Source organism: Phyllostomus discolor, chromosome 1, assembly GCF_004126475.2.
Source record: "Phyllostomus discolor isolate MPI-MPIP mPhyDis1 chromosome 1, mPhyDis1.pri.v3, whole genome shotgun sequence".
Classification (NCBI taxonomy): Eukaryota; Metazoa; Chordata; class Mammalia; order Chiroptera; family Phyllostomidae; genus Phyllostomus; species Phyllostomus discolor.
The window spans coordinates 201,625,640-201,650,309 of NC_040903.2; the positions used below are offsets into that span (position 1 = coordinate 201,625,640).

At 39.0% G+C, this 24,670-nt stretch overlaps 1 protein-coding gene across 7 annotated transcripts in view; it reads right to left on the reverse strand.

The window, feature by feature from the left end:
- The window catches only part of CEP128 (centrosomal protein 128), a 433,346-nt gene that overhangs the window by 305,275 nt on the left and 103,401 nt on the right, over window positions 1–24,670 (reverse strand). For all 7 annotated transcript variants that reach the window (XM_036012776.1, XM_036012791.1, XM_036012780.1 and 4 more), the window contains 3 exons: window positions 20,008–20,358; window positions 8,598–9,248; window positions 4,808–4,972 (listed from right to left, as the gene is read on the reverse strand). In XM_036012776.1, the coding sequence (XP_035868669.1) occupies window positions 4,808–4,972; window positions 8,598–9,248; window positions 20,008–20,358 (1,167 nt within the window). The remainder of the gene's footprint in view (window positions 1–4,807; window positions 4,973–8,597; window positions 9,249–20,007; window positions 20,359–24,670) is intronic.

A 24,670-nucleotide genomic window follows, 5' to 3' on the forward strand; every position in this document is an offset into this window, starting at 1 on the left:
ATATACTGGCCAGAAATGGTTCCTATAGATTCTGATACAATGGAAAAGATAAGATTGGTAAACCTGAGTCCTATTTTCATTTCTACCAACAGACAACTGGGAGCACTTAGACAAGTCAATTAACAACTTGGGCCAAGATTAACTCATCTATAAACGATGTTGGGAGCAGGTACTGTTTACAGTCCTTCTACACTTTAGAAGTACACTGATGCCAATGTTTTGGAAAACAAAACCTTTGTGTAACAGTTCAGTGCAACCCTGTCAACTTTGAGCCAAGGCTTGTTAAAAACAAAAGCTAACACAGATGGCTTTTTTGGGCGGGGAGCAGGGGGGTACTAAAAAACAGAAAGTGCTGAAGAATCTTGCAACATTGCCATGGCTAGCTATAACTGTAAGGTATGTGTGTACCCAATATAATGGCGTCTCCTGTAACAGAGCTGCTCCACATATGGTTGTGACTATCGGTGGACAGAAGGAGGAAAGTAAAATGAGGGGAACAGATCCCTCTGGCTTCCTCCAGGGTTGAGTGGCTAGTGACAAGGAGCTGATAATAATCCTAAGCAGAATTGTGAGAATAAATCAGTAACAAATACAAATGAAAGTTCCAAATATGCAAGTACTGGACCATATCAGGTAAAAACTACTTGATCTATAATTTTAAAATAGAAAAGGCACAAATAATGTAATCAACAATGAAATAATGCTACATTTACCAGATAAAATGCTGGGTGGTAAATACAGTTGATTTTGAACAATGTTTAATGGCACATAAATGCAGAGCACACACCTGGGCACAGGGCATGATCCCCAGTGGGTCTGTGTGTGTGGAAAAGCCTGAAAAGAATTTCACCCAAACATACATTTTTAAAAGTTATGTGGTGAGATTACATGACTTTTTACATCTTTCTAGAAAAAAAATGCCCTGCCTTTCTCAAATTCTACTGTTTTATAATTAAGTGTTCCCTTTATAAAAATTGTTTTAATCTATAATTTCAGAATTGGTAGAAATAGTCACTAAAATTATATTATTCTCACTAATATTTGAAATAAGTGTTTTATTATATTTGCATTGGACTTAGAAAAACAATTTAATGTCTGTCACTTTCTTTATACCATTCTTCTAATTGTTCATAAATACACCTGCCCAAACTACTGTATATATTTTCCATAAAACATTCATATTATAAAATGCAAGGACCAAGAGAATATATCGAGTATAAACAGAATACCAAATAATGTTTTCTTAATTTTAGGCACCAGTTATGTCTAAAATGTTATGCAAATATATTCAAAATTCAAATCAATCTTTCAATACTTATACTACAAAATTACTCGTAAACCTCTGGAAAGATGGCCAGTATTATTAATAAACTCATACCTGTGTTAATAAATTTTTTTAATTAGTTCACATATAGGTCCATATAGATATTTAAAACTTTCACTATGTAAATTTTGATGATTCGCTAAGCAAAAACGACTTAATTATAAACAAACACTTTTGATGACTCACAAATTCCAGTAAAACTAATAAAAATATATTCCTGATAAACAGTGTTATGTCTTTTGAGGTGAGTGCAAGAAGAATAAAAAGTTTAATATTGATAAAATCTTTTTAGGACAAAAAAGAAATCAGCTACAGGGTCCGGCAGAAGTAGGGGTTGCTTGAACGTGGTGGGTAGAGTATTAATACGGGTGTAATCATTTATAGTTTTAAGTGAACATTTCACCTAAAGTGTCATAGGGTGTGCCTGAGTGTGACATTATGTTACAAAATTGCATGCTTATTATTTTGTAATAAGAAAGGGCATTATTTGTGCCAGTCCCTGTATTCTCCTTTAAAATTTTAAGCAAAAGTATAATAAATTTTAATGATACTACAAATGGGAGAAAATTCTATCTGTATCATTTCATGAGAGCTTTTGCTTTTGTAAGGAGCTCATAATAAAGTCTTAACTGCACATGTAAAAATTCTGTGGGTTGCATAATACTTGTTCTTGTCATGTAAAATTGAAAAATAAACATTTGATGTTAAAGCAAAATCAGATGCTGGAAAAAATGCACTTTCTTACCACATGTCAACACTGAATACATGAGGAAAATATGCTAAAGCCAGTTGTTCATTGCATATATGTGAACAGCATCCTCTTCTACTGATTAAGGCTGCTGGTACTAATGCTGTATATGAATTTTGATGCAGTTTTAACATTACTTAGCTTATCAAGTAATAACACAAAAAGAAACAGAGACCTAAACCAAAGTATGCAGTCAAAATTGTGGCAAGATGCTCAAAAAAATGGGGACATGTGTTAGTGGCATAAGTAGTACTGTGTGTTCATGTTAGGGATGGGCCTGCAAGAATACTGCTTTCTTAAGCAAATAAGAAAGCTTCCCTTTTGATTACAATGGAGTCCCATTACAAACCCCCTTCAATCCATAAGCCCCATTCATCAAGTTCAGTGCATAACTTAAATAGTAATCATCGGGCTACAAGTCAAAGGGACTTTTTTCACTGAAAATGTATCTTGTCTTGTGTTCTTGTTTTTATTGCCCCCAGTCAGGCCAACACACACACACACACACACACACACACAGAGGATGTGTATGTCTGTATCTGTTTATTGGTCTGTCCAGAAAGTATCCGGCAATGTTATGTACAAACTGGACAGACCTTGTAAGCTGTATGTATTTGTGAGTGTGTGTGCCTGTATATCTTTAAGATTATTCACCATTACAGACTTCAGAAACATCTTTTCTCTAAATTAGCACCCATTCATGGGACTCAACTATGTAGCTTTCACAGCTGAAAGGGATTTTATTTGTAATGATCCCACTTTGAGTACTCATGTGCACACCTGCGTCTTCTCTATATTCTGCCCTCAGCATCCAGAAAAATGCCTGCCACATACTAGATGCTCAATACATAGCAATAACATGTAATCATTCACTCTTGGAACTGTAAGGTGAATGTTCCATTTATATGTCATAATGCCTCTGTACCTGAGACATAACAAATAGAATCAGTAAAGAAACATTTAGTTTAAGCAGAACAAGGTAAACTTACATTTTCAGCACTCCAAAATTTTCACCACTATTTCTTAAATCCAAATAAGTAAATATAAAACATGTTAACATAACTTCTGGCTAAAATTTTAATTATGAAAAAGTTGGAAAAATTAGCATTACCTTCACAGTAACTACACCCAGGCAACAGATACATTAATATGTGTGAATGTTAGATATAATTAAACCAAAGCATAACTTAAGAACTAAATTACAGTGGTTGTCAAAATCGTAGGGCTAAATTTAGCAACTTAGCACATTTAATCATAAATTGCAAACTAATTTATATTTTACTTTCTTGACTTTAACAATTACTAGAAATCTAATACACACACCACACATAATATGGGGGATTTTGCAAACAACAAAAAAGAGGAAAAGGTGAGCAAAGTATTAGGAAATTTGCTTCCTCGAGGTTTACAAAGAGTTTATGACACCTGATCTAGTGAGAGTCCATCATAGATTTTTTCTCTTTTTTAATTTTTGTTCAAGTACAGCTGTCTCCATTTGCCCCACCACCACTGCCCCCCACCCTCCCCAGCCATCCCCACCTCCCACCTTCTATCCTATCCCCCTTTGGCTGGTCCATGTGTCCTTTATACACGTTCCTTGATGGTCCTTCCCCCTTTCACTCCCATTACCCCCCTTGAGTAGGGGGTCCATCTGGCCAGGTCTTTTCTGCCTTAATCCATTATCTATATTTTAATGGTCTTTTTTTACATTTCACTTCTACCACAATCAACTGAAAATCCTTTTAGGAAGTTGGTGGAACAAACAGGAGGCAAATTTAAATATTCTGGCTTCAATTCTTCACTGACGAAAGTAGTGACTCTCTAAAAGTCTCTAGTATTCTACCCAATGTCTGATGCACAGCAGACACTGAAAATCAATTGACACAACTACAGACAGGAAAACAGTGAGCCTGCCAGGGCTGTTCCAGGCTTACCAACCCTCCTGTAAGCTTCACTCAGCCTCTGCAAGGGCAAAAAGGACCATAATAGTATCGATTTCATAAAACTAATATGGGCATTAAAAGTGTCTAGCATCTGGCGAGCAATTAACTGTTACATGTTTTATTTTGAGCCTCAGTTCCCTCATAGGTTAGAGGTCAATCAAATCCAACCCAGAGAGTGATAAGAATTAAGTACTCTAGCCCTGGCTGGCATAGCTCAGTGGATTGAGTGCCGTCTGCGAACCAAAGCATCGCAGGTTCGATTCCCAGTCAGGGCACATGCCTGGGTTTGCAGGCCACGTCCCCAGTGGGGGCCACGTGAGAGGCAACCACACATTGATGTTTCTCTCTCTCTCTTTCTCCCTCCCTTCCCCTCTCTAAAAATAAATAAATAAAATCTTTAAAAAAGAATTAAGTATTCTTAATTCTTAATATGTGTATTAAGAACTTAATTCTTAATATGTGTATTAAGAGTTTAATACACATATTAAATCAGTTGGCATAAATGCCAGACATAGGGAAGGTCCTCAATAAACTATAATTTCTTTCTTTGCTACCTTGCCTCGAAACTCCTATTTTAAGATCCAGAAGAAATTTAAAATCGAATGTATTAGAAGATTGATGGTTGGATGAAAGAATAAAAATCACCAACAGCATTCTAATAAGCAATCATTTTTTCTGGCCCCAATACAACTTTCCTATGAAAGACTACAATTAGCATTTGTTAATATATAAAATATGTTCTAGAAAAAATTCAAATAAGTCTTTTAAATTAGAATTCATTCACATTTTTACCTTTTCTTCCAGTTGGTCCTTCAAACTCTGATATTTTAGCTTCAGCTTTTTATTCTCATTTTCATTCTGGGTTAATTCCTCCGTCAGCCTGTCACACTGTGCTCTCAGCTTCTCTAGCTGACAAAGATGGACTTTAGCCGTATTCTTATCTTCTAAGCTTTCTGCCTGAGAAAAAGAGAAGGAGAAAAGCCAAACTGTACGCCAAACAAAGGACACATTATCTCATCAGGCAAATACGTCAAGATGTCGCTATCTCCAAGAGTTTGTACACACACAGAACAAAAAAGATGCTCTTTGCATTTACTCATGTAATCCCTAGCACTCCCTGAGCATCTACTAAGTAAAAGGTACTGTGCTAGGTGCTGTCAATAACAGATAGGAACAGTAAAAGAGACAAATGCCAAAATCAATTTCCACAATGGTGAATGAGAAGTGGAGGGAGGGTATTGTGGCAACCCAAAGAGGGAATACCAACTCTGCTGAGAGGGGAAGCGGTTGAATTAGAGAAGTGTCCCCACCAAAGGGAAGCACTGAGATGTTACTGACCGATGGCTTTCCTCATTTATAAAAGAAGCTTGACAACATTACCAATCGCCTACCTCCTCATTTTTGTGAAAGAACTGAGTACTTAGGAACACTCAACAAACCATAACATAAGTCAGCCTAAACATGCTTGCTACTCTAGAGATACCAACAAAAGGCCATGCAACGCAGAAGACCGGGAGACTCAACCCCACTTCAGCGAATCCACAGAAGAGTTGAGAATTAATCAGGCCTTGAAAGTCTAGGCAGCACTGGGGGAAAGGACAGTCCCTGAGAGCACCACTTCCCAAGGCGTGACCTATCAAGTCACTACACACCTGTCCTCGTGCAAAAACCCTGCCTTCCTCTGAGATTCACACGATTTCTCATCAACTCTCCCTTTCTTGCTGGCAACAGCTAACTGACCAGTCACCTTTTTTGACGTGTGATCAATTAATGCCTGCACAACAGTATCGTAAATTACCCGAATATCTACCCAACAAATTAACATCAAAGTTATGTGACCTGTTCTATTCTGACCACTTGCACCCACATTCCACAACAGCAAACCAACTGCGTTACCACACCTTGGGCCTTAACTCTGAAAATCTAAACTATAACAGAAGGATTCCTGACCAAATAAGCAACCTATGTCCACAGATTATCCCTCCACTCTCTCATCCCTTGGCCGATGACACTGCTTCGGTGTCAGCCGCGTCACTCTGCTCCCAGACTGGTCTCGTAGTTCCCACCAGCCTTCACAGCAGTGCACGCCCTCCCCAGTCCTGAGCCACTCACTGCATGTACTGCTGCTCTGCTCTGCTCTGCTCCAGAGGGAGGAAGGGGCCTAGTCAAGACCCGCGTCTGTAACCCCAGACTACCTCTATCGGCTTACTCAGTCTAACTGGTTTCTTTCAAAACCTTCAGGGGAAGCTATGGCCTGTCTCCTGTCAAACGCTGTCTACTCTCTTTTGGATCCAAACTCCTCACATCTCCTCATGGACCTTATCCACCAATCTCGTGGTAATGAACCTGCGGCCTGGCTCGTGGCCGCATGCACCCCGGGAGGGCTGTGAGTGTGGCCCAACACAAAACCACAAATTTACTTAAAACATTATGCGATTTGTTTTGTGATGACGTGTTACAGTGTATTTAACATGTGGTCCGAGACAACTCTTCTTCTTCCAGTGTGGCTCAGAGGTACCAGAAGGTTGGACACCCCATCTGCCACATTCGACACGCTTGACTATATATACCTCTCTTAAAATGTCCCACCTGAGTTTTCCAGGATACCATTTTCTTCTCATTCCCCTCCTCTCATGTGGTCCTTTATTTTTATTGGCCAAGCCTCTTTCTCAATTCTGCCCTTACACATTGCTGTTCTTGGGTTTTCATCCGATTCTTTCTCCCTGCACTTCATCCAAATCCCAGGACTTCAACTACCATCAATGGGTTACTGGCTGTAAATACTTAACTTTAATCCCACCTTCCTCCTCAACACCTAACCCACTATGAGCCAAACTGTTCTTCCTAGACTTTCATGGTTAGACTTAAGTTCCCTAACTCAACATGCTAAAAAACTGGATGTGGCATTGTTCTCTCCAAATCTGCTGTTCTATACACAATGTCTACCTTGGCAAATAGCCTCACTATCCACCTAGTCACCCAAGTCTATCCCTAGTCATCCTGGATAATAAACCTTTTTCACTACAGTGATGTGGTTAAGAAATGGGCACTTGACTACCTGGGTTCAAATCCTGTCTCAACTACTTACTAGCTGTAAGGCCTTGGGCAACTCACTGAACTACCCTTGCCTCGATTCCCTCAACAGAGAGAAAATAATACCAAAAAATCTGCAGGGATAATGTTAGTATTAAATGATTAATACATGTAAAGTTTTTATAGTAATGATTGGCACAAACTAAGTGCTAAATATGTCTTCTACTATTACTATTATTGTCACAGCCAATAAATTAAGATAGAATCTGTATTTTATTTTTAAGATCTGCTCTTCTTTATATCTCTAATTCTACTTTTTTTTCATGTCCTCATCCACTCTGAAAGGACTATTATGCCATATTTAATCAATACTAAGACATATATTTTTTCACCTTTTACCATTTCTATCTTGGGATGTTTGTTGTCTTACAGTTAATAGCACATCATGTTTTCATAGGCAGGATTTTTTTTTCTTAGTAGCATCTTACAATTAATGGTATGTTTGGTAAAATGAAATATAGTAAAAGCCTCTTATCTCTTCTTCCAGCCTTCATTCTGCTCTGCCCACCCCAACTAATGACCCCAAATCCATGACTGCCAGTAGGCTACGTAGGACTGGGGAAGAACTCATAAAATAGCTGAGAGCATTCTTAAAATATCAGCTATTTTGATATAATTTCATCTTTCATCATAGGCATTTTATGGTAGTTGCATTTCAAGGAATTTTGAAAAAAATTAAAATGGACTTTTGAAGATTTATCCATTTATTCACTTATTCAACAGATAATAACAAGGTTTGAAGAACTCTTTTAAGTACTTGAGATAGAGCTGTAAACAAAACAGACTCCAATCCCAGTCCTCGTGGGGTGTTCATTCTCATAAAGGCTGATTAAAAAAACAAATAATATGGCTTCTATATGGTGATAAGTGTTACGGAGGGAAAAAAATGAAGGAGAAAGAAGGATAGTTTTATCACACTCCTAACAGTCATGTTATAAAATTATTTCCCTGCATGGTTATAATGCTAATACCATTTGACCTTGGAAACAGTTCCCCAAATACAAGATCTCAACTGTGCATCTACCCAGGCAACTTTCATTTGGAAAAGAAAGAATAAATCTCAAAAGCCTTGGGCTTATACAGCCCATAAGCTGATCCACTTTAGTTACCAAACTAATAAGGGCTGTGGTTATAGACTCTATAGCCTTGATAAGTCTTTGCACTTTTATATTTTAGGAGGTCATAAATGTTGAATGAGGGCACATTTCAGGCCCACGACTTACTGCCACCTCTGCCTTTCCTAAACTCCCAAAATAGCTAACGGTTCTTTTTAAAAGGCTTCAGTGCTCTGAAATAGGTGCTCCCGGGTGGCTGCTATAACTCATTTCCACCAGGCTGAACAGGCATGAATAAGCCCCTTTACTGTTAGTTTTAGCTTCCCTTCAGTGCTTGGGAATACAGAATGATCTCTAAAAGTTTACGCTTTATTAACTTCGTGAGTCACCAGAAGAATTCCCTCAGTATCATCAGTATAGTTCAGCGCAGGTACCTTCAGTGTCCTAATGTGATTCTCAGCTTCACTCTTTTCTTTCTTGAAGTGCTTCATCAGCTCCTGGATATTTTGTTCGTGTTTCGTTTTCACACTCTGCAATGACGATGTGAGATCTTCCAGCTCCCTTTGGTGAACATCTCGTTCCAGCTTTAGCTGTGCAATGATTGTAGCTGTTTCTTCATCTTTAGATTCTGCCTGTGTCTTGAGGTCAGAAAGGTTTTTAAGCACCTCTTTCCTGGCTCTTTGTTCCTCGGCCAATTTATTGGCAAGATCTGCCCGGATGGCACTCAAGTCCTTGATGGCCTCTTGCATCTCAAGAAGTTGAGCTTTGTCTTTCGCCTGGCTCTTCTTTAGCTCTGCAATTTCTTCCTCCAGGTGAGCTTTCTCAACTTTCATCTGGCTTTGATTCGTACTCTGCTTTTGCAGTTCAGTTTCTAGCCTATGGATGGTGTCCAGGTTACCCTTGACTTCTAGTTCAAGGTCAGCTTGATGAGCCTTAACGTCACTTAGTTTCTGCTCCTTACAGTGAAGCTCCTCCTCTTGAAGGGCACGCTTGGTTATGACCTCATTCAATTCCTTTCGAAGATTCTCTATTTGTTGTAATGCTGCATAAAGCTGGCTTTTCAATTCATCCTTTTCTTTTAGGATCTATCAGATTAAAAATATAAAACAAACAAAAAAATTACTATAATATTCACCATAGACACTGCCAAAAAACAAAATTTAATCCACAAAGAGAAGAAAAATTCATCAAATAATATTTGCATATTTTCAATTTTTCTAAAGAAAAAATATTTTAGTCAAGAAAAAGAAAAATATAATACCCTGAAGTAGCACCACACTGAAATGTGTTTTAGATTTTCATCACCAAAACATATCACTCTTTGATCATACATAATTATATAAATGTAAGACAAAATTGATCAAAAGAACAGGGAAACAAAAAGACTCTTATTATAACTATACGCATAGTTTACTTAAAATAATGATTTGCATTTCAGTGCCACACTTTTAAAAACAAGAAACCTCAAAACAGATATGGCAGATAACACAGGGAAACACACGGGTACTAAGAAAGGTAATGTCACACAACAGTATGTAACTGGAAGTCTTGAAGCCCCATAAAGGTAGAAATGAGACTAGGAAAAGATGGGATGGGACTCAACAGCCATCACCTTCTGCCAGCCTCTTTAGAAGGTTCAGGTTTACACTGAGGGACAGAGACCAAGAACTAACAACCCTCTAATCCTCACCAATCATTGATGCAAATAAAAAAGCAAGCAGTGCCCTGGCTGGTGTAGCTCAGTGGATTGAGCGCGGGCTGCGAACCAAAGTGTCGCAGGTTCAATTCCCAGTCAGGCCACATGGGTTGTAGGCCATGACCCCCAGCAACCACACACTGGTGTTTCTCTCTCTCTCTCTCTATCTCCCTCCCTTCCCTCTCTAAAAAAATAAATAAATAAAATCTTAAAAAAAAAAAGCAAGCAGCTAAGGAAGTGGAAATTGACACACACATACCCCAACTCTGGCACCAAAGACAATCTCTACCTGCTTACTGATGCTCACCATAGCTTGAAACAGGGAAAAAAAAAAAGATTCTCATTTTGAAATTTGAAATAATGAGTTAAAGTGCAAATATTTGCAAGGCATTTCTGCACTTCACATTTGAATACATCAGTGTGAAACAATTCAATGTAAAATGTAACAAGTCAATCACTAGAAAAATAAATAGCGTCCTCAAATCCCTCTCAGTTCAAAGTGGGAGAAACAGCACGATGCTGACATGAGAAATAATAAAAGGAGGTGGGTGGGTGATTGAGCCGCGCGCGGAGCTCTGACCAGAGAGAATCAATTTGCTTCGCAGCCAGTCTTAAGTAGTTCTGTGGTCTTAAGGAAATTATTTCTCTTTATAAACATAATAGTAGTTACATCACAGGGCTGTGAAGACTAGTGGGAAAGAGGAAACAAAAAGTGGGGATGGGATTTAAGTTCAAGGAGGAACCAGGATCTCAGAGAGGTATTATTGCGAGAGGGATCAAAACTGTAAAGAGAGGGGGTAACTGATAAATCAACATCCCTGGGTTGGAAAGACCAGAACACAGAAATATTGAGTTCATTTTGGAAAGTCTGTAAGTCAAGAAACATGGCTAGAAATATAGATAAGCCTAAGGGTAGATGTATTATTTCTCTATTGCAGTGTAACAAATTCCAACAAATTTAGTGGCTGAAAACAATATCCATTTATTATCTCACTGTGTCTATAGGTCATAATTCCAGGCAAGGTTTTCTGCTGAGGGTCTCCTAAGGCTAAAATCAAGGTGTCAGCTGATCTCGGCTCTTATCTGGAGGCTTTGGGGAAGAATCCACTTCTCAGTTCATCCACGTTGTTGGCAAAATTGAGTTCTGTGAACTTGGGTCGCTGTTTCCATCCTAGCTTTGGGCCACAGGTTGTTCTGGCTTCTGAAGGTCCCCGGCACGCCTGCGCTCACGGACTCCTCTGCCTCTGAAGCAAGCCACACCACGTGGACTCTTCCTCCATAGTGTTGAATCCCTCTGACCTCCCCATCCCCCAACAGACAGAAAACTGTATCTGCTTTTAATGGCTCCTGTGATTGGATTAGGCACATCCAGATAATCTCCTTATCTTGAGATCAGCTGTGCCACAAAACATAACAAAATCACAGGAATGATACCACACTCACAGGTTCCGGGCATCAGAGAGAATCACCCTATTTACCTCGCTAGAAAAGACAGAAACTGCTAGAATCAAGTCTTGACTGTAAGGGTAATGATGCCCACCTGACTACAAGGGCAGAAATGTAAATACAGTGATTAATGTTTAGAACAAATAACATAAGCCCCCTGGCCATGAGTTCAGAGACTTTCATGCAGCCCTGAAGATGAAAATCTTCAAGATGAAGCTCCAGCAGGTAAAATGTCTGATTTAAAATGCAACACTATCACGTCTTCCTCAAGTTAGTTTCAACAGTGAGGATATTTCTTTTTCTCCCACGGCAGACAAACTGGAGATGGGGAGGCTCGGGAAGGGTCCTTCACGGCTCAGGCTCTGCTGCTCTGCAAGGATGGCCCTCCACTCCCCATCACATCAACTCACGACAGAGGTGACAGTCATGGACAATGCTGGTTGTTTGGAATTTCTTTGGCAACACAGATACTGAAAACTGAGTAAGTCCTGTCCATTTGTTTTTGGCTAATTGCTTGGCTAGTAGTCACAGCCCAAGATTTTGTCTAGACATTGCCTCTGAGTCTAAAAATGTCAGTGTCTTAACCACCACCTCAGGCCCTAGCCATTCCCAGGAGCCCTCGGTGGAACAGCCTTTATTTTGAGGGAACTCAAAACAATGGACTTGTGGCTTCTTTGGCCAGAAACGCTTAAGTAGAAGTTCTTGAAAAGGGCCTGAGAAATCAGCGTTTTTTCCTTCATATTTGTTACTGCTAAGTTTCCCACCTCCCCCTCTGGCTTGGACTTCAGCATGGATAGATAATTTGACTTCTCCAAATTATCATACTCAAAAATCTGGATTACAAAGTGCAGATTTTCAGTTTTCCCACACCAAAAAAACTCTTGCTCTCTGCTTTTAGACAGATCAGCTTAAACCTATACTTGTCTTTCTCTTATAGGTCCTTTCTGAAGGCTACAATAAGTACACAACATAGTCCAATATCCCAACGTTTTCCTGGTGATCACTTAATACCGCATTTGGAGGCACAGCATCCATGCCCCAAGGCATGCTTTGTGATGGCTGTGTGATGCTTTGTGACCACTATTGCACAGCAAGGTTTGCCAACTTGGCTGTTAGAGATGTCTGATCCTTCTGATCGCCACCCCGCTTCTCCATGTAGCCAATGCTATGTTTAGGTTCTTGTGCTAATGGCTTCTTACACCTAGAATTGATGTTTCACCTCAGCTTGAATTTTTTCTACTGAGAGTAAGAGAACACTAGAAGTTGTCTTAAACCCCTGGGGAATTTGCTATCACCCCAGGCGGAACTGCCCCCAGACGCTGCATGTCAAAGCTCTAGGTTCACCTGGAGGCACTTCTGTCAGCAACGCCCTCCGCCCTCCGGTGTGTGAGGCTTCCTTCTCAGGACCACAGCAAGACAGCTGCAGCCATTCCAGGCCTTGCAGCCGAACACAACAGTGTCCAGAGAAGCAAGAAAACTCCATTTCTGTGCATCTTTTTTTGGAGTGAGTAAATGTTTACCTGAAGTTCCCCAAAGACTTCATAGCTCATTCTTTATTGATCAGAACAGGGTTGGGTGCCTAGTAATTGGTCCCCGTTAATTTCTGAATGGAAAGAAATAGACTGGGATGAGGAGGTAACCAAGAACACTACAGGAGCCAACCAGCATGTCGAGCAAGTTTTGCTGGTACTCTTCCCGGAGCAGAAGGAATGGAAAAAGGGGAGAGTCGGGCTGATTGTAGAGTGAAGGTTGGTAAAATGTGTGAGATGGGAGGGAGAAATTGAAGATACCAGTGAGCATGTCATCAGAGTAGGTTTTCATGAAGTCTAGTCTCTCAGGAAAAAAAAAACTGATTGCAGGAAATGGCTGATCAACCAAAAGAATGTGAGAAGATTAAAATCAGATGGTAATGGTTAAAGAAGGGAAATAAAAGAAATGTGTCAGATCAAAGACTGAAATGTTAGAACTAAATACAGGGTCTGGCACAAGTAACGCCCCCTTTTTTATTACAAAATCATAACCATGTAATTCTGTAACATAACAATATCACATCAACCATACCATATGACATTTTAAGGAAAATGTTCAAATTAAAACTATGAATTATTACACCCATATTATCACCCTACCTACCACAGTCAAGCAGGCATTACTTCTGCCAGACCCCGTATTTGAGCATTGGAGAAATTACAAATGATAACAAATTTTAGTCACAGAACTTAGCTGCTGAGTGGTCTGGAGGTAAAACAGGTTAGTGAAGTACAAAGATACTGAATTCAATGGTTTGCTGATTTGAAACTTGGAGGTCACCACAGATCATGGCAAAAATTACACGTACTGTAAGAGGTTGAGGGGAAGCCAGGTGCAAAAAACCCATGGGAAATGTGGAGGCATAATGGAAAACTAAGCCGCAGTCAGGAACAATGGGAAGAGAATGTTCTAACCTGGTAAACCCAGCTTCCAAAGAACAGCTGTACAGAAAAATTATGAAAGGACTGAAAATGGCTGGTGAAGGCAGAAGAATGATACCATATCAAACTAAGGTGGACACAGGAATAGGAACCAGTTCCTCAAAGACCTGATTATTAGCCCTAGCTGGCGTAGCTCAGTGGATTGAGGGCGGGCTGGGAACCAAAGTGTCCCAGGTTTGATTCCCAGCCAGGGTACATTCCTGGGTTGCAGGCCATAACCCCCAGCAACCACACATTGATGTTTCTCTCTCTCTCTATCTCCCTCCCTTCCCTCTCTAAAAAATAAATAAATAAAATATTAAAAAAAAAAAAGACCTGATTATTAGATACACCCAGTTCTCATGAATTATCTAAAAAACGGACAAGGAAATTTTAGAAAAAAAAATGTTATCTTTTTGCATGTGAGAGAACATGGAGACAGACTGCTGGATTATACTAATACAGAGTGGAATAAAAAGTAGGTTAACAGTTGTGAGTATGCAAAAGTTTGTCCTTGTATTATGTATCAAATATTGTATTATTGTCCACAAGAACAACTGTAAACTACTTTTGACCCACATTGTATATCAGTGATTTAGTCTTTCTTCCTTTTTTAAAAGATTTTATTTATTTATTTTTAGAGAGGGAAGGGAGGGAGAAAGAGAGAGAGAGAGAAACATCAATGTGCTGTTGCTGGGGCCCATGGCCTGCAACCCAGGCATGTACCCTGACTGGGAATCAAACCTGCGATGCTTTGGTTTGCAGCCCACGCTCAATCCACTGAGCTACACCAACCAGGGATTTAGTCTTTCTTAAATTGCATTTCATAGGACTGCATACATATTAAAGCACATTAGCATTGATTCTTCTCACTTTTTAAGCATTAAAAATTCAAATTTTATGACAGTATTTACTACATGAGAGAAGGGACCCCCCAAAAAAAAACCAGAATTATCTTCTGGACAGTGGGTCCCTAGTAGTACACACAGGCTTCCCCCTCGAGGTGAGTGTTCTGGGTAAGGAACTCATCTATATCTAGGTACTAGCTGGCATTGTTGTGAGAGGCTGTGTTTGGCTTTAATGAAAATTTTTTGAAGACTCAACACATTTGCCCATTTCATGGTGGGTGATTTACAAGCACACCTGCCCACACTGCACTGAGTATTCAGTAGTTTTTGACCAAAAAAAGCATGACTCTTGTGCCCCACCCTCCCCATTCACCTGATCTTGCCCTGAGCAACTTTTTTTTTTTGATTCTTTGGAAGAAAAAAGTCCTCAAAGAGAAACATTTTGCCAATGTGAAAGACAAAACAAAAAAAGGCAGAAGCACTGAAAGTCATCAAAATCGACAAATGCAAACTCTGTTTCGAGCAGTAGAAAAAACATCTCAATAGGTGTATTGCAACAAATGGGGAGTATTTTGAAGGTGACTGAAGTTTAAATATGTAAGAATAAATACGCAATTTTTAAAAAATAAATTCTGTTTTTTGAGGGTTCCCCTCATATAGCTCTTTATTTTCCTCAGAATGAAGGCAATACACAGAAGGAAAAGATGACAATTGAAGATTCTTGAAGTCAAAAACTATTAAACAAAAAGTTCAGTACATGGCCAAGCCAAGTGTTTCAATTCAGAAAATACACACACACACAAAACCTAAGAAGTATTCCCATTATCCATGTTAAAAAAGAAATATGAATTTGGAAACATTCTAAAAAGCATACACTATGAAAAGAATCAAAGCATTTTCCCCTTTTCATTTTCAAAGTGATATAAAAAGCCAATAACTTCAAACAGCATTTTGAAAGAAAAACAAAGGTTTCATCCCTATTTTTGGCTGAGTAATATTCCATCAGATATGTTGTATACCTGAAACTAATGTAATACTGTGTGTCAACTAAAATTTTAAAATAAGTTAATTTTAAAAAATAAATACAAAAGCATCATTTATGAGTAGATTGTTTGTATCTATAAAATTTTAGGTCTTCCAATACACATTAAACCTATCATTACAGAGCTCCGTGTCAACATCAGGGAATCATTTTTTAAGAAAAGTATAGAATCCGACTTCTGTTTTTTCCTGCAATGATATGCCATTTGTTTGATACTCCATATCCTTCAGTAATTAGGTAGATTTTTAATATGATATATATCTGGTAATCTACCAAGATTTCCAAAATGTAAAAAGCTAAAAAGTAAATAATTCAAAACAATTTTTAAGAAAATATCAACCTTAGGCCTTCTAATATATTTTTAACCTGAAAAATCTTAAAGCAGAAAATAAATTATTCTGGAAAAAGAAATGGAAGTAGGCACAGAACTATTTTAAAAATGGAAAGATTACATCTTTTGACCATATAAAATGGCCTAACAAGGCTACTTATTAAACAATTAATTTATTCTTTAAACCATAATGTAACTTATTTGTAAACCAGTATCACTTTTGTTTTAATATATACTTCCAAATATACCCTGGAGGCACTTTTGAAAATAATTAGTCCTAAAAAATCCAAAAAGGAGTAGGCAGTGTTACTACTGCCTTAAGGGGGCTTTGGAGTTTTATTAAGAATTAAATACTTGACTTCCAGCCAAGATGGAGGCGTGGGTAGACACACTGTGCCTCCTCACACAACCAAAACTAAGGACAACAAAAATTTAGGAACAAAAAAACAATCAGAACAGAGAAAAATGAACTGTACGGAAGTCTGACAACCATTCAGCCAGATCGGTAAGAGGGGCGGAGTCGGAGGCCTACAGACAGGGGTCGAGGGGCCCGGCAGGAAAAAGCGGTGGCTGGCAGATGCGGGTGCGCAGGATGCAGACCGCAGGTGGAGGACCCCAGACCTGCAGGGGCAGCTGACGGACCCAGTGGCAGACCCTGGGTGCGGGAGGCAACGAGCAGACCCAGTGAGGCACGCAAGGCAGCTGGCTGTCCACAGTCACACACTCGAGTGCAGATGAAACAGGCAGGGACACAGACCGCACAACCCAGGGACCCAGCGCCAGGAAACAAAGCCTAAAAGCACCAATTGAAAACACCTGTCGGGGGTGAGGTGCCAGGACAATCTCCCAGCCTCACAGGAGAGTTCCTTGGGGAGACCCACACGTACACAAGCCCACCCACCCAAAAGCCAGCACCAGGAGGGCCCAATCTGCTGGTGGGAAGCGGCAGAGGGGACTGAAGTCCTAGAGAGAGCTGAGCAAGCGACTTTGTTCCTCCTCTGACCCTGCCCCCACATACAACGTCACAACCCAGCGACTGGGTTGCCCCGCCCTGGTGAACACCTAAGGCCCCGCCCCTCAATACGTTAACAGGCACAACCAGACAAAAAGAAAAATGGCTCAAACAGAACAAATCAAAGCTTCGCAGCCAATACTTTTAAGCGACCAAGAGATAGCCAACCTATCAGATGCACAGTTCAAAGCACTTGGTGATCAGGATGCTCACAGAATTGGTTGATTTTGGTCACAAATTAGATGAACAAATGAAGGCTACAATAAGTAAAAGGAAGAAAAATGCACACAGAACCAATAGTGATGGAAAGAAAACTGGGTTTCAAATCAATGGAGTGGACCAGAAGAAAGAAAGAAACAACCAAACAGAAAAGAATGAAGAAACAAGACTTCAAAAAAGTGAGGAGGGGCTTAGGAACCTCCAGGACATCTTTAAACATTCCAACATTCGAATTATAGGGGTACCAGAAGGAGAAGAGGAAGAGCAACAAGTGGAAAATTTATCTGAACAAATAATAAAGGAGAACTTCCCCAATCTGACAAAGGAAATAGACTTCCAGGAAGTCCAGGAAGCTCAGAGAGTCCCAAAGAGGTTGGACCCAAGGAGGAACATGTCAACGCACATCATAATTACATTAGCCAAGATTAAAATGAAGGAGAGAACCCTAGAAGCAGCAAGATATAAGGGGACAGTCACCCACAAAGGAGTTTCCATAAGAATGTCAGCTGATTTCTCAAAAGAGACCTTGCAGGCAAGAAGAGGCTGGAAAGAAGTGTTCCAAGTCATGAAAGGCAAGGACCTACATCCTAGATTGCTCTATCCAGCTAAGCCTTCATTTAGAATGGAAGGGCAGATAAAGCGCTTCTCAGATAAGGCCAAGTTAAAGGAGTTCATCATCACCAAGCCCTTATTATATGAAATGCTAAAGGGATTTATCTAAGAAAAAGAAGATAAAAAATATGAACAGTAAAAAAAGACATAAACTCACGGTTATTAACAACCACACCTAAAACAAAAGCAAACTAAGCAAACACATAGAACAGGAACAGAACCATAGAAATGGAGATCACATGGAGGGTTAGCAACAGGGGAGTGGGAGGGGGAAAGAGGGGGAAAAGATACAGAGAATAAGTAGCATAGACAGTAGGTAGAAAATAGACAGGGGGAGGGCAAGAATAGTATGGGAAATGTAGAAGCTAAAGAACTTATGACACATGGCCATGAACTAAAGTGGGGAATGTGGGTGGGAGGGGTGGCCAGGGTGGAGGGGAGTGAGGGGGGAAATGGGACTACTGTAATAGCATAATCAATAAAATACATACTTAAAATTTTAAAAAAAGAATTAAATACTTGTTAGAGGTATCATTCAGTAAGATATATTTTAAAAAATACACTTTTCTCCAAAATTATTTACAATGTATTTCCACATGACAGATGTACTGGACACTTGAATTTGCAATGAGATATCTGTTACCCTTTCTTCCTTGATTAACCATTGCTCTAACTGTGACATGCTGCATTAATTTTAAGGCTTTTAAAGTGGAAATTACAATGCCTGCTGTGATAATTGTGATACTACCCTAACTATGGCAATCACTTTAAAACTACTTCTTTGCTTATCATTAGCATTGCTAAGTGATAAAAATAAGTATATCACGAATATTCTGGGAAATGATTGTTTAACAGTTTTTAATATTCTGAAAAGCTCAATCTAGAAGACTCTAAGCACCATGAATTAAGACACTGTCTGCTGGCAAGGACCCTTCTAAATTTCCTCTAAGTAAAATCCCCAGATGGTTCTCTCCCAGTCACTCCCTCAACCACTCTTCTCCTTGGCTCTACTTCCCATATAGGCAAGCTCAACACACCAGTTGCCAGACCAGGCTGACAATAGAATAATCAAGGGAGAGAACAAAGTCCTGGGATAAAAACAGTTCAGATTCAAGTCTGAGAGCTTTCGAGCTGCTCCACCTCTGGGCACCCAGTACCCCCAGTACGAGTCAGATGGGTGAAATGGAAAAGCAGGCACTCCAGTGACAGCAAAGGGATCACTTCCTCCATCTTCCGTAAGTCCGAGAAACTCGCATGTGAAAGGCAAGCAGCTCTTCCATGACAGCTCATTTGAAATAAGGTCCTGTCACTCTTCTGTGCTGACAATTGATTTTATAAATGGAACTGCCCTACATTTTGTTTTCTCTTGAAAGAAAGTCAACTTATACAATCATTATTCTTCTGAATGTTCAGAGTTCTTGACAAGTGACAAATGACAAAGCAGAAATGATAAACCAAGACTAAACATGGATAAAAATCAATCATGACATTCCTGCTTATTATCTTATAAACATCTGGGTTTAATTCAACCCAAAGATATAGCAGAGAATCAACATAGGAGCATAAAATCCATTTAAAGTAACTGATTATACAAGAGAAAAGATGATGTGAATGCATATAAAGATGAGTGAAATGCTTTCTGTTGCCATCAACAGGGCACAAAAGCAGAGTCTTAAAGACGCTTGTGATCTGATAATACTGCTCATTCAGTCAGATTATCAATGTCACCTATTTAACTAAATCTATTACAGTGGCTGCCAGAAAATGGTCCAGCGGTAACTTCCACAACTTTAAATGCTTCTTTCTAGCAAACACTTAAGTTGAAATATACATATAAATGATATTTTAAAATAAGTCACATGGTTGTTAAGAAAGATTTTATGATTTTCTTACACTTTGATATTAAAGAATAATTTCACTTTAGGGAACTAAAAACTAAACTGGGGTTAGACGTTAGATCTATATTAAGGGTCAACCCTGAAAAGCCATATAATGAAAAACGCTTTCAAAAGATTTGTAAAAAGTCAATTACTCTTTACCTTGAAAGAGTCACATATAACCACTCTTCTATCAAGAACATCGTGATAGTTGATATGCACAAAATGTCACACAAGTGTTTGTTCCCAGGACCAAAGAATAAATGGTTGGTCACATCAAAAACCGTTCCTTAGGAATCTGGCTTTTCTACCTGATTGTTCTTGTCTGTCAGTTGATCAAGAGTTTCAGACTGTTTCTCCAATGCTCGCTCCAACTTCTTATGCTTAAGCTTCCACTGCCGAATGGACTCCTGAGCTTTCAGTTTCAGCTCTTCTCTCCTCTTCTCCGCCTCCTGTCTCAGGGCTTCCGACTGCTGGAAGTCCAGGAGGTACTGCTCGGCCTGCTTGGTCGCGTCCTCGGCGTGCTGAGTCAGCTCCGAGATCTGGAGGTCGGCATGCTTCCGCCTGGCGTCGCATGTCTCAAAGTGCTTCTGGATCTCCTGAAGCTGATCCAGCATCTCCAGCTGCTGCTTTTCCTTGTTGTCCAGTTCACATGTTAAATTCTAGGAATAAAGCAGGTGAAATATTAGGAACGTATTCTTGTCAAAATTGGATGCATAATATAACAAAGAACTGTCTCTAATGTCACTGAAATGGGAATCATCTATATTAAATTTCATTAGCACCCAATCTAGAAAACATGAGTCCTTTTCTGTATATTTTATAATCATATTAGCTGAGAGTAATTTTTTATAAAAAATTTTTTCCTACTACTTCATTCTCCAAAAAAGGAAAATAAGTATTTTCCAATTGGCCAACAACAAAATAGACAGAAGGCCTTGCTGATGAAAACAATGTGCATTACTTTAATAAAACAGTATTCTGTCCACCTAAAGAAATATCAGACAGATTACCATAGCAACTGTGTAACATTTCACTTCCTAAAATTTTGTTAAAATAAAAATCCATGACAAAAAAATGAGCACTGATGACAGAAACATTGGTATAAATAACACTATACTTGAAAGTCCATTTTTTAAAAAAGGCTCTCAATAAAGGATTTCCCCGCTAAATCAACATAATGTTATATGTTGATAAACTTACCTCAAGCTTCCTGATTCACCATAGATTTTTAAATAAACAAATTTATTTTGAATACTTGTCTAATCCAGAAAATAACCCGAACTCTTAAAATCTAAAGCAGAATTGTTCGATAATACATTTGGAAATCATACTAAATCATCATGATTCATATATATTTTTAATTTGAGTAGATTGGGTACAGATCTACTTTTAATTTTAAAAATGAGAGGGCATTGTTTTTAGATAGCATTCTATACAAATAAAATAATATCTTAATCATTAACACTAAGCCACTTTTCTAAAGCCTTGGAAAGGAGTGACAAATTCAAAAATAAGCATTTACAACGTGGCCCATAGCTGCCCTTCCTACGCCTTAGTTTCGAATACCTGGGGTGACAAAGTTAACGTGACGAGGTCATGTGCCCAAATAAGATTGGGTTCAGGAGGCTAAGATGCTGCTGCGAGCTACACAAATCATAAATATCACCTACATTGCACTAAGACACCTGCAGACGGAAGCTGGAAGCGTTTTCCAGCTCCCTCGGGCTCCAACAGCACATGTTCTGTTCCAGAGTCCATTACTCCTGAACCGTGACTTAAATCAAGTCAAATACAATTTCTCTCTTGATTAATGTTACGGCTTGACATTATGACAAAAAATATAAAAATAATGCCTCAAAAAAAAGCTTCATTTTCTTAGCAACAGGTTTGCATATGCTCAGTTTGCCAAATTCAATGCAGCCTGAAAGAGATGAGTCACTCCTTTATCTATGCAAAGAAAACAATAAACTGGGAACTATGCGCTTGTTTATGTGGAAAATTCTAAAATGAGATCAGAAAACTCTTATTTAATACCACTATGTTATAAATCAACTTTATTAACTTGCAGTAACCAACAGATGTACCCATTTTATTTTTTTTCCATCACACACTTGGAGAGTGGTTACATTTCCTGAGTTAGGCACACAGTTTACAGACAGGTTAATAAGATCTGGCTTCAACACCAAAGACGCTAATAATGTAAGTGGGGAGATAGTCACACTAACAGCTAATTACAACAGGGATAGTGCTAGGTGCTAAGACGTGACAGACAGTTAGCCAAAGAGGTCTGTGTGGCTAAGGAGGGTTTGCCTTTGGAGGTGACATATGAGCTGAAATTTAAATGAAAAGGAGCTAATAATAATAATAGTAACAATAATTACAACTATGACTGAAGTTTATTGGACACCTGAGTTATGCAAAAAATTGTGTAAATTCTTTATATGAATTATCTCTTTCAATTCCACCACCAAACTACAGTAATGCACAATAGCAGGAACGAGAGCCAGAGAGTGGGCCATCGGTGCCTGTTTGTGAAGAGTCGTCCTTCGAGAGGGCTAAAAAGACACCAGAAATTCAGGTCAGAAATCAGGTTGGGGGATGCTGAAATCCAGTTTAAGCTTTCAGAGGTTTTTCAGCACAGGAATAACACGGTCAGATCCATGCTTGAGAAAGATTAATCACCAAAGGACATTATGCTAACACTAGGATATTAAAATATTATGGCAACATTAAAAATAATGAAAATCATCATTTTAAAGCAGGAATGAACTTTTAGAACCAATTTTTCTCTTATCTGAATTCATTTTCTGCAATCAAATTCAATGAAGCTCGCTTATAACAGATAAGAACCAACTGTAGTATTTAAGAGACAAGAAAAAAAAAAAAGAAAACCCTTGTCAGTCTTTCGGAAAGAAACACAGGTATGCCTCCGTTCAGTCCCATAAACATTTACTGCACCGAGAAACCTCCACGCTGCTGAGGCACGAAGGTGAGCAGGACAGCCTGGTTCTACACTCTACTGCTCTGGAGAACCATATAGCCTGGTTAGGGAGACAGACACACAGCAGTTGTTTTCAATAAACATGATATATATGAGCAATTCTTTCTTCTCCATCTCAAATCTTGCCTCTCTTCCCAATTTTTAAGGCCTAATCTATACTTTCATTACTTTTCTCAGTGTTTTTATCTGATTATATAATTTTTCTAACACTGATTCGTTGTCCAAAAAAAAAAAAAAAAAAAGAGCCCCGAGCTAACACCATTAAGTGGTGGCTAAGGAGCAAAATGAAGACATTGGTAATTCAACAGTTGCTACTGAAAGTAATACGGAGAGAAATGGAGGGACGGGGAAGAGGGAGACAAACAGGGATCGGATGTGAATGCCTATGCCAGCCAACCCCAGAACTCGAACAACAATCCACACCACCAAGGCAAGAGTGTGGCCAGCACCCCTGCCCTCTGATGCCCTTCAACGCCTTCTTCCTTGATTAAAGTGCCCTTAACATTGGTGTTGGGAGGAAAAGGGAGTTAAGAATAGGGAAGAGGAAAAAAAAAATTAATGAGAAAAATCTCCTGTTAATACACAAGATTCTTCTCCCAAACATTCACAAATCAATCATTTTGTACAAAATGCAGGAATGCAGGAATGCAAAATGTGGGAATGCAGACTGGTCCAGCCACTGTGGAAAGCAGTATGGAGATACCTTAAAATATTAAAAATGAGCCCTGGATGGCGTAGCTCAGTGGATTGAAAATCTTTTTAAAAAATCAAAAATGGGTCTGCCTTTTAACCCAGCGATCCCACTTCTGGGAACATATCCAAAGGAATACAAAACATTAATTCTGAAGAGGATAAGGACCCCTATGTTCACTGCAGCATTATTTATAATCAGGAAGATATGGAAGCAGCCCAAGTGTCCTTCAGTAGATGAATGGATAAAACAGCTATGGGGCATCTATACAATGGAATACTACTTGGTCATTAAAAAAAAATTTTTACTCTTTGTGACAGCATGGACAGACCTGGAGAACATCATACTAAGTGAAATAAGCCAGACAGAGAAAGACAAATATCATATGATTTCACTCATATGTGGAATCTAATGAACAAAATGGACAAACAAGCAAAATAGATACAGACTCAGATGGAGAGCAGATGATAGCTCTTGGTGGGGTGGGGTTTAGGGGGTGGAGGGATCGAGCAAACAGAAAAAAGGACTCAAGAACATGGATAATAGTGTGGTGATTACAGAAGGGAGAGGGGTACAAGGGCTTAAATGGTATTTTTTTTAAAAGAAGAAAAAAAATGTTTTAAATCCCAAATTAGGGCCAAGCCAAATAGAAATACAATCATTTTTAAAGCCTCTATTTACTAAAGAAAAATTAATGAAGAATCCACTTGTTCAATATTCCCAAACAATTTAATAATATCTGAGTTTGCCTCTTTCTAAATTCTAGGAGCAACATTAACTACAGACTTTTATTTTTAACATTTACAACAGCCAGCCTGTAATTTTTAAGACACATTGAATGTATCATACAATAGCTGTAGATACATATACATGAATACATATGCACACTTTTTAGTATACTACAGTAAACATGTACACTGAAAATTTCTGTGGGTGTTTGTAGTGTACTTATTATACTGAAAATAAAGAATTTTAATTATAGAGATTGGGTTTTTATATCTTGGCATGCATGGATAATAAGTTCATTTTAAGCATAGGTGTTTGGGTGGAAACTCCTCAGTTAGAAAGACAATTCTTAATTAAAACATTCCTCATATAAAAAGACACAAAACCCACATAAACTACAACAGAATCAGACAGACATGAGCAAAGCAAGGACCATGCGCCGGGCATAGGTCACCGGGGCAGAAAGCCCCGGGTGCCTAGCAATGGGCAAACCTGGGAAAACAAGGACCTTGCCCCCAGGGTAGCCTTTCCTCCCCTAGCGTATCACTGGCCC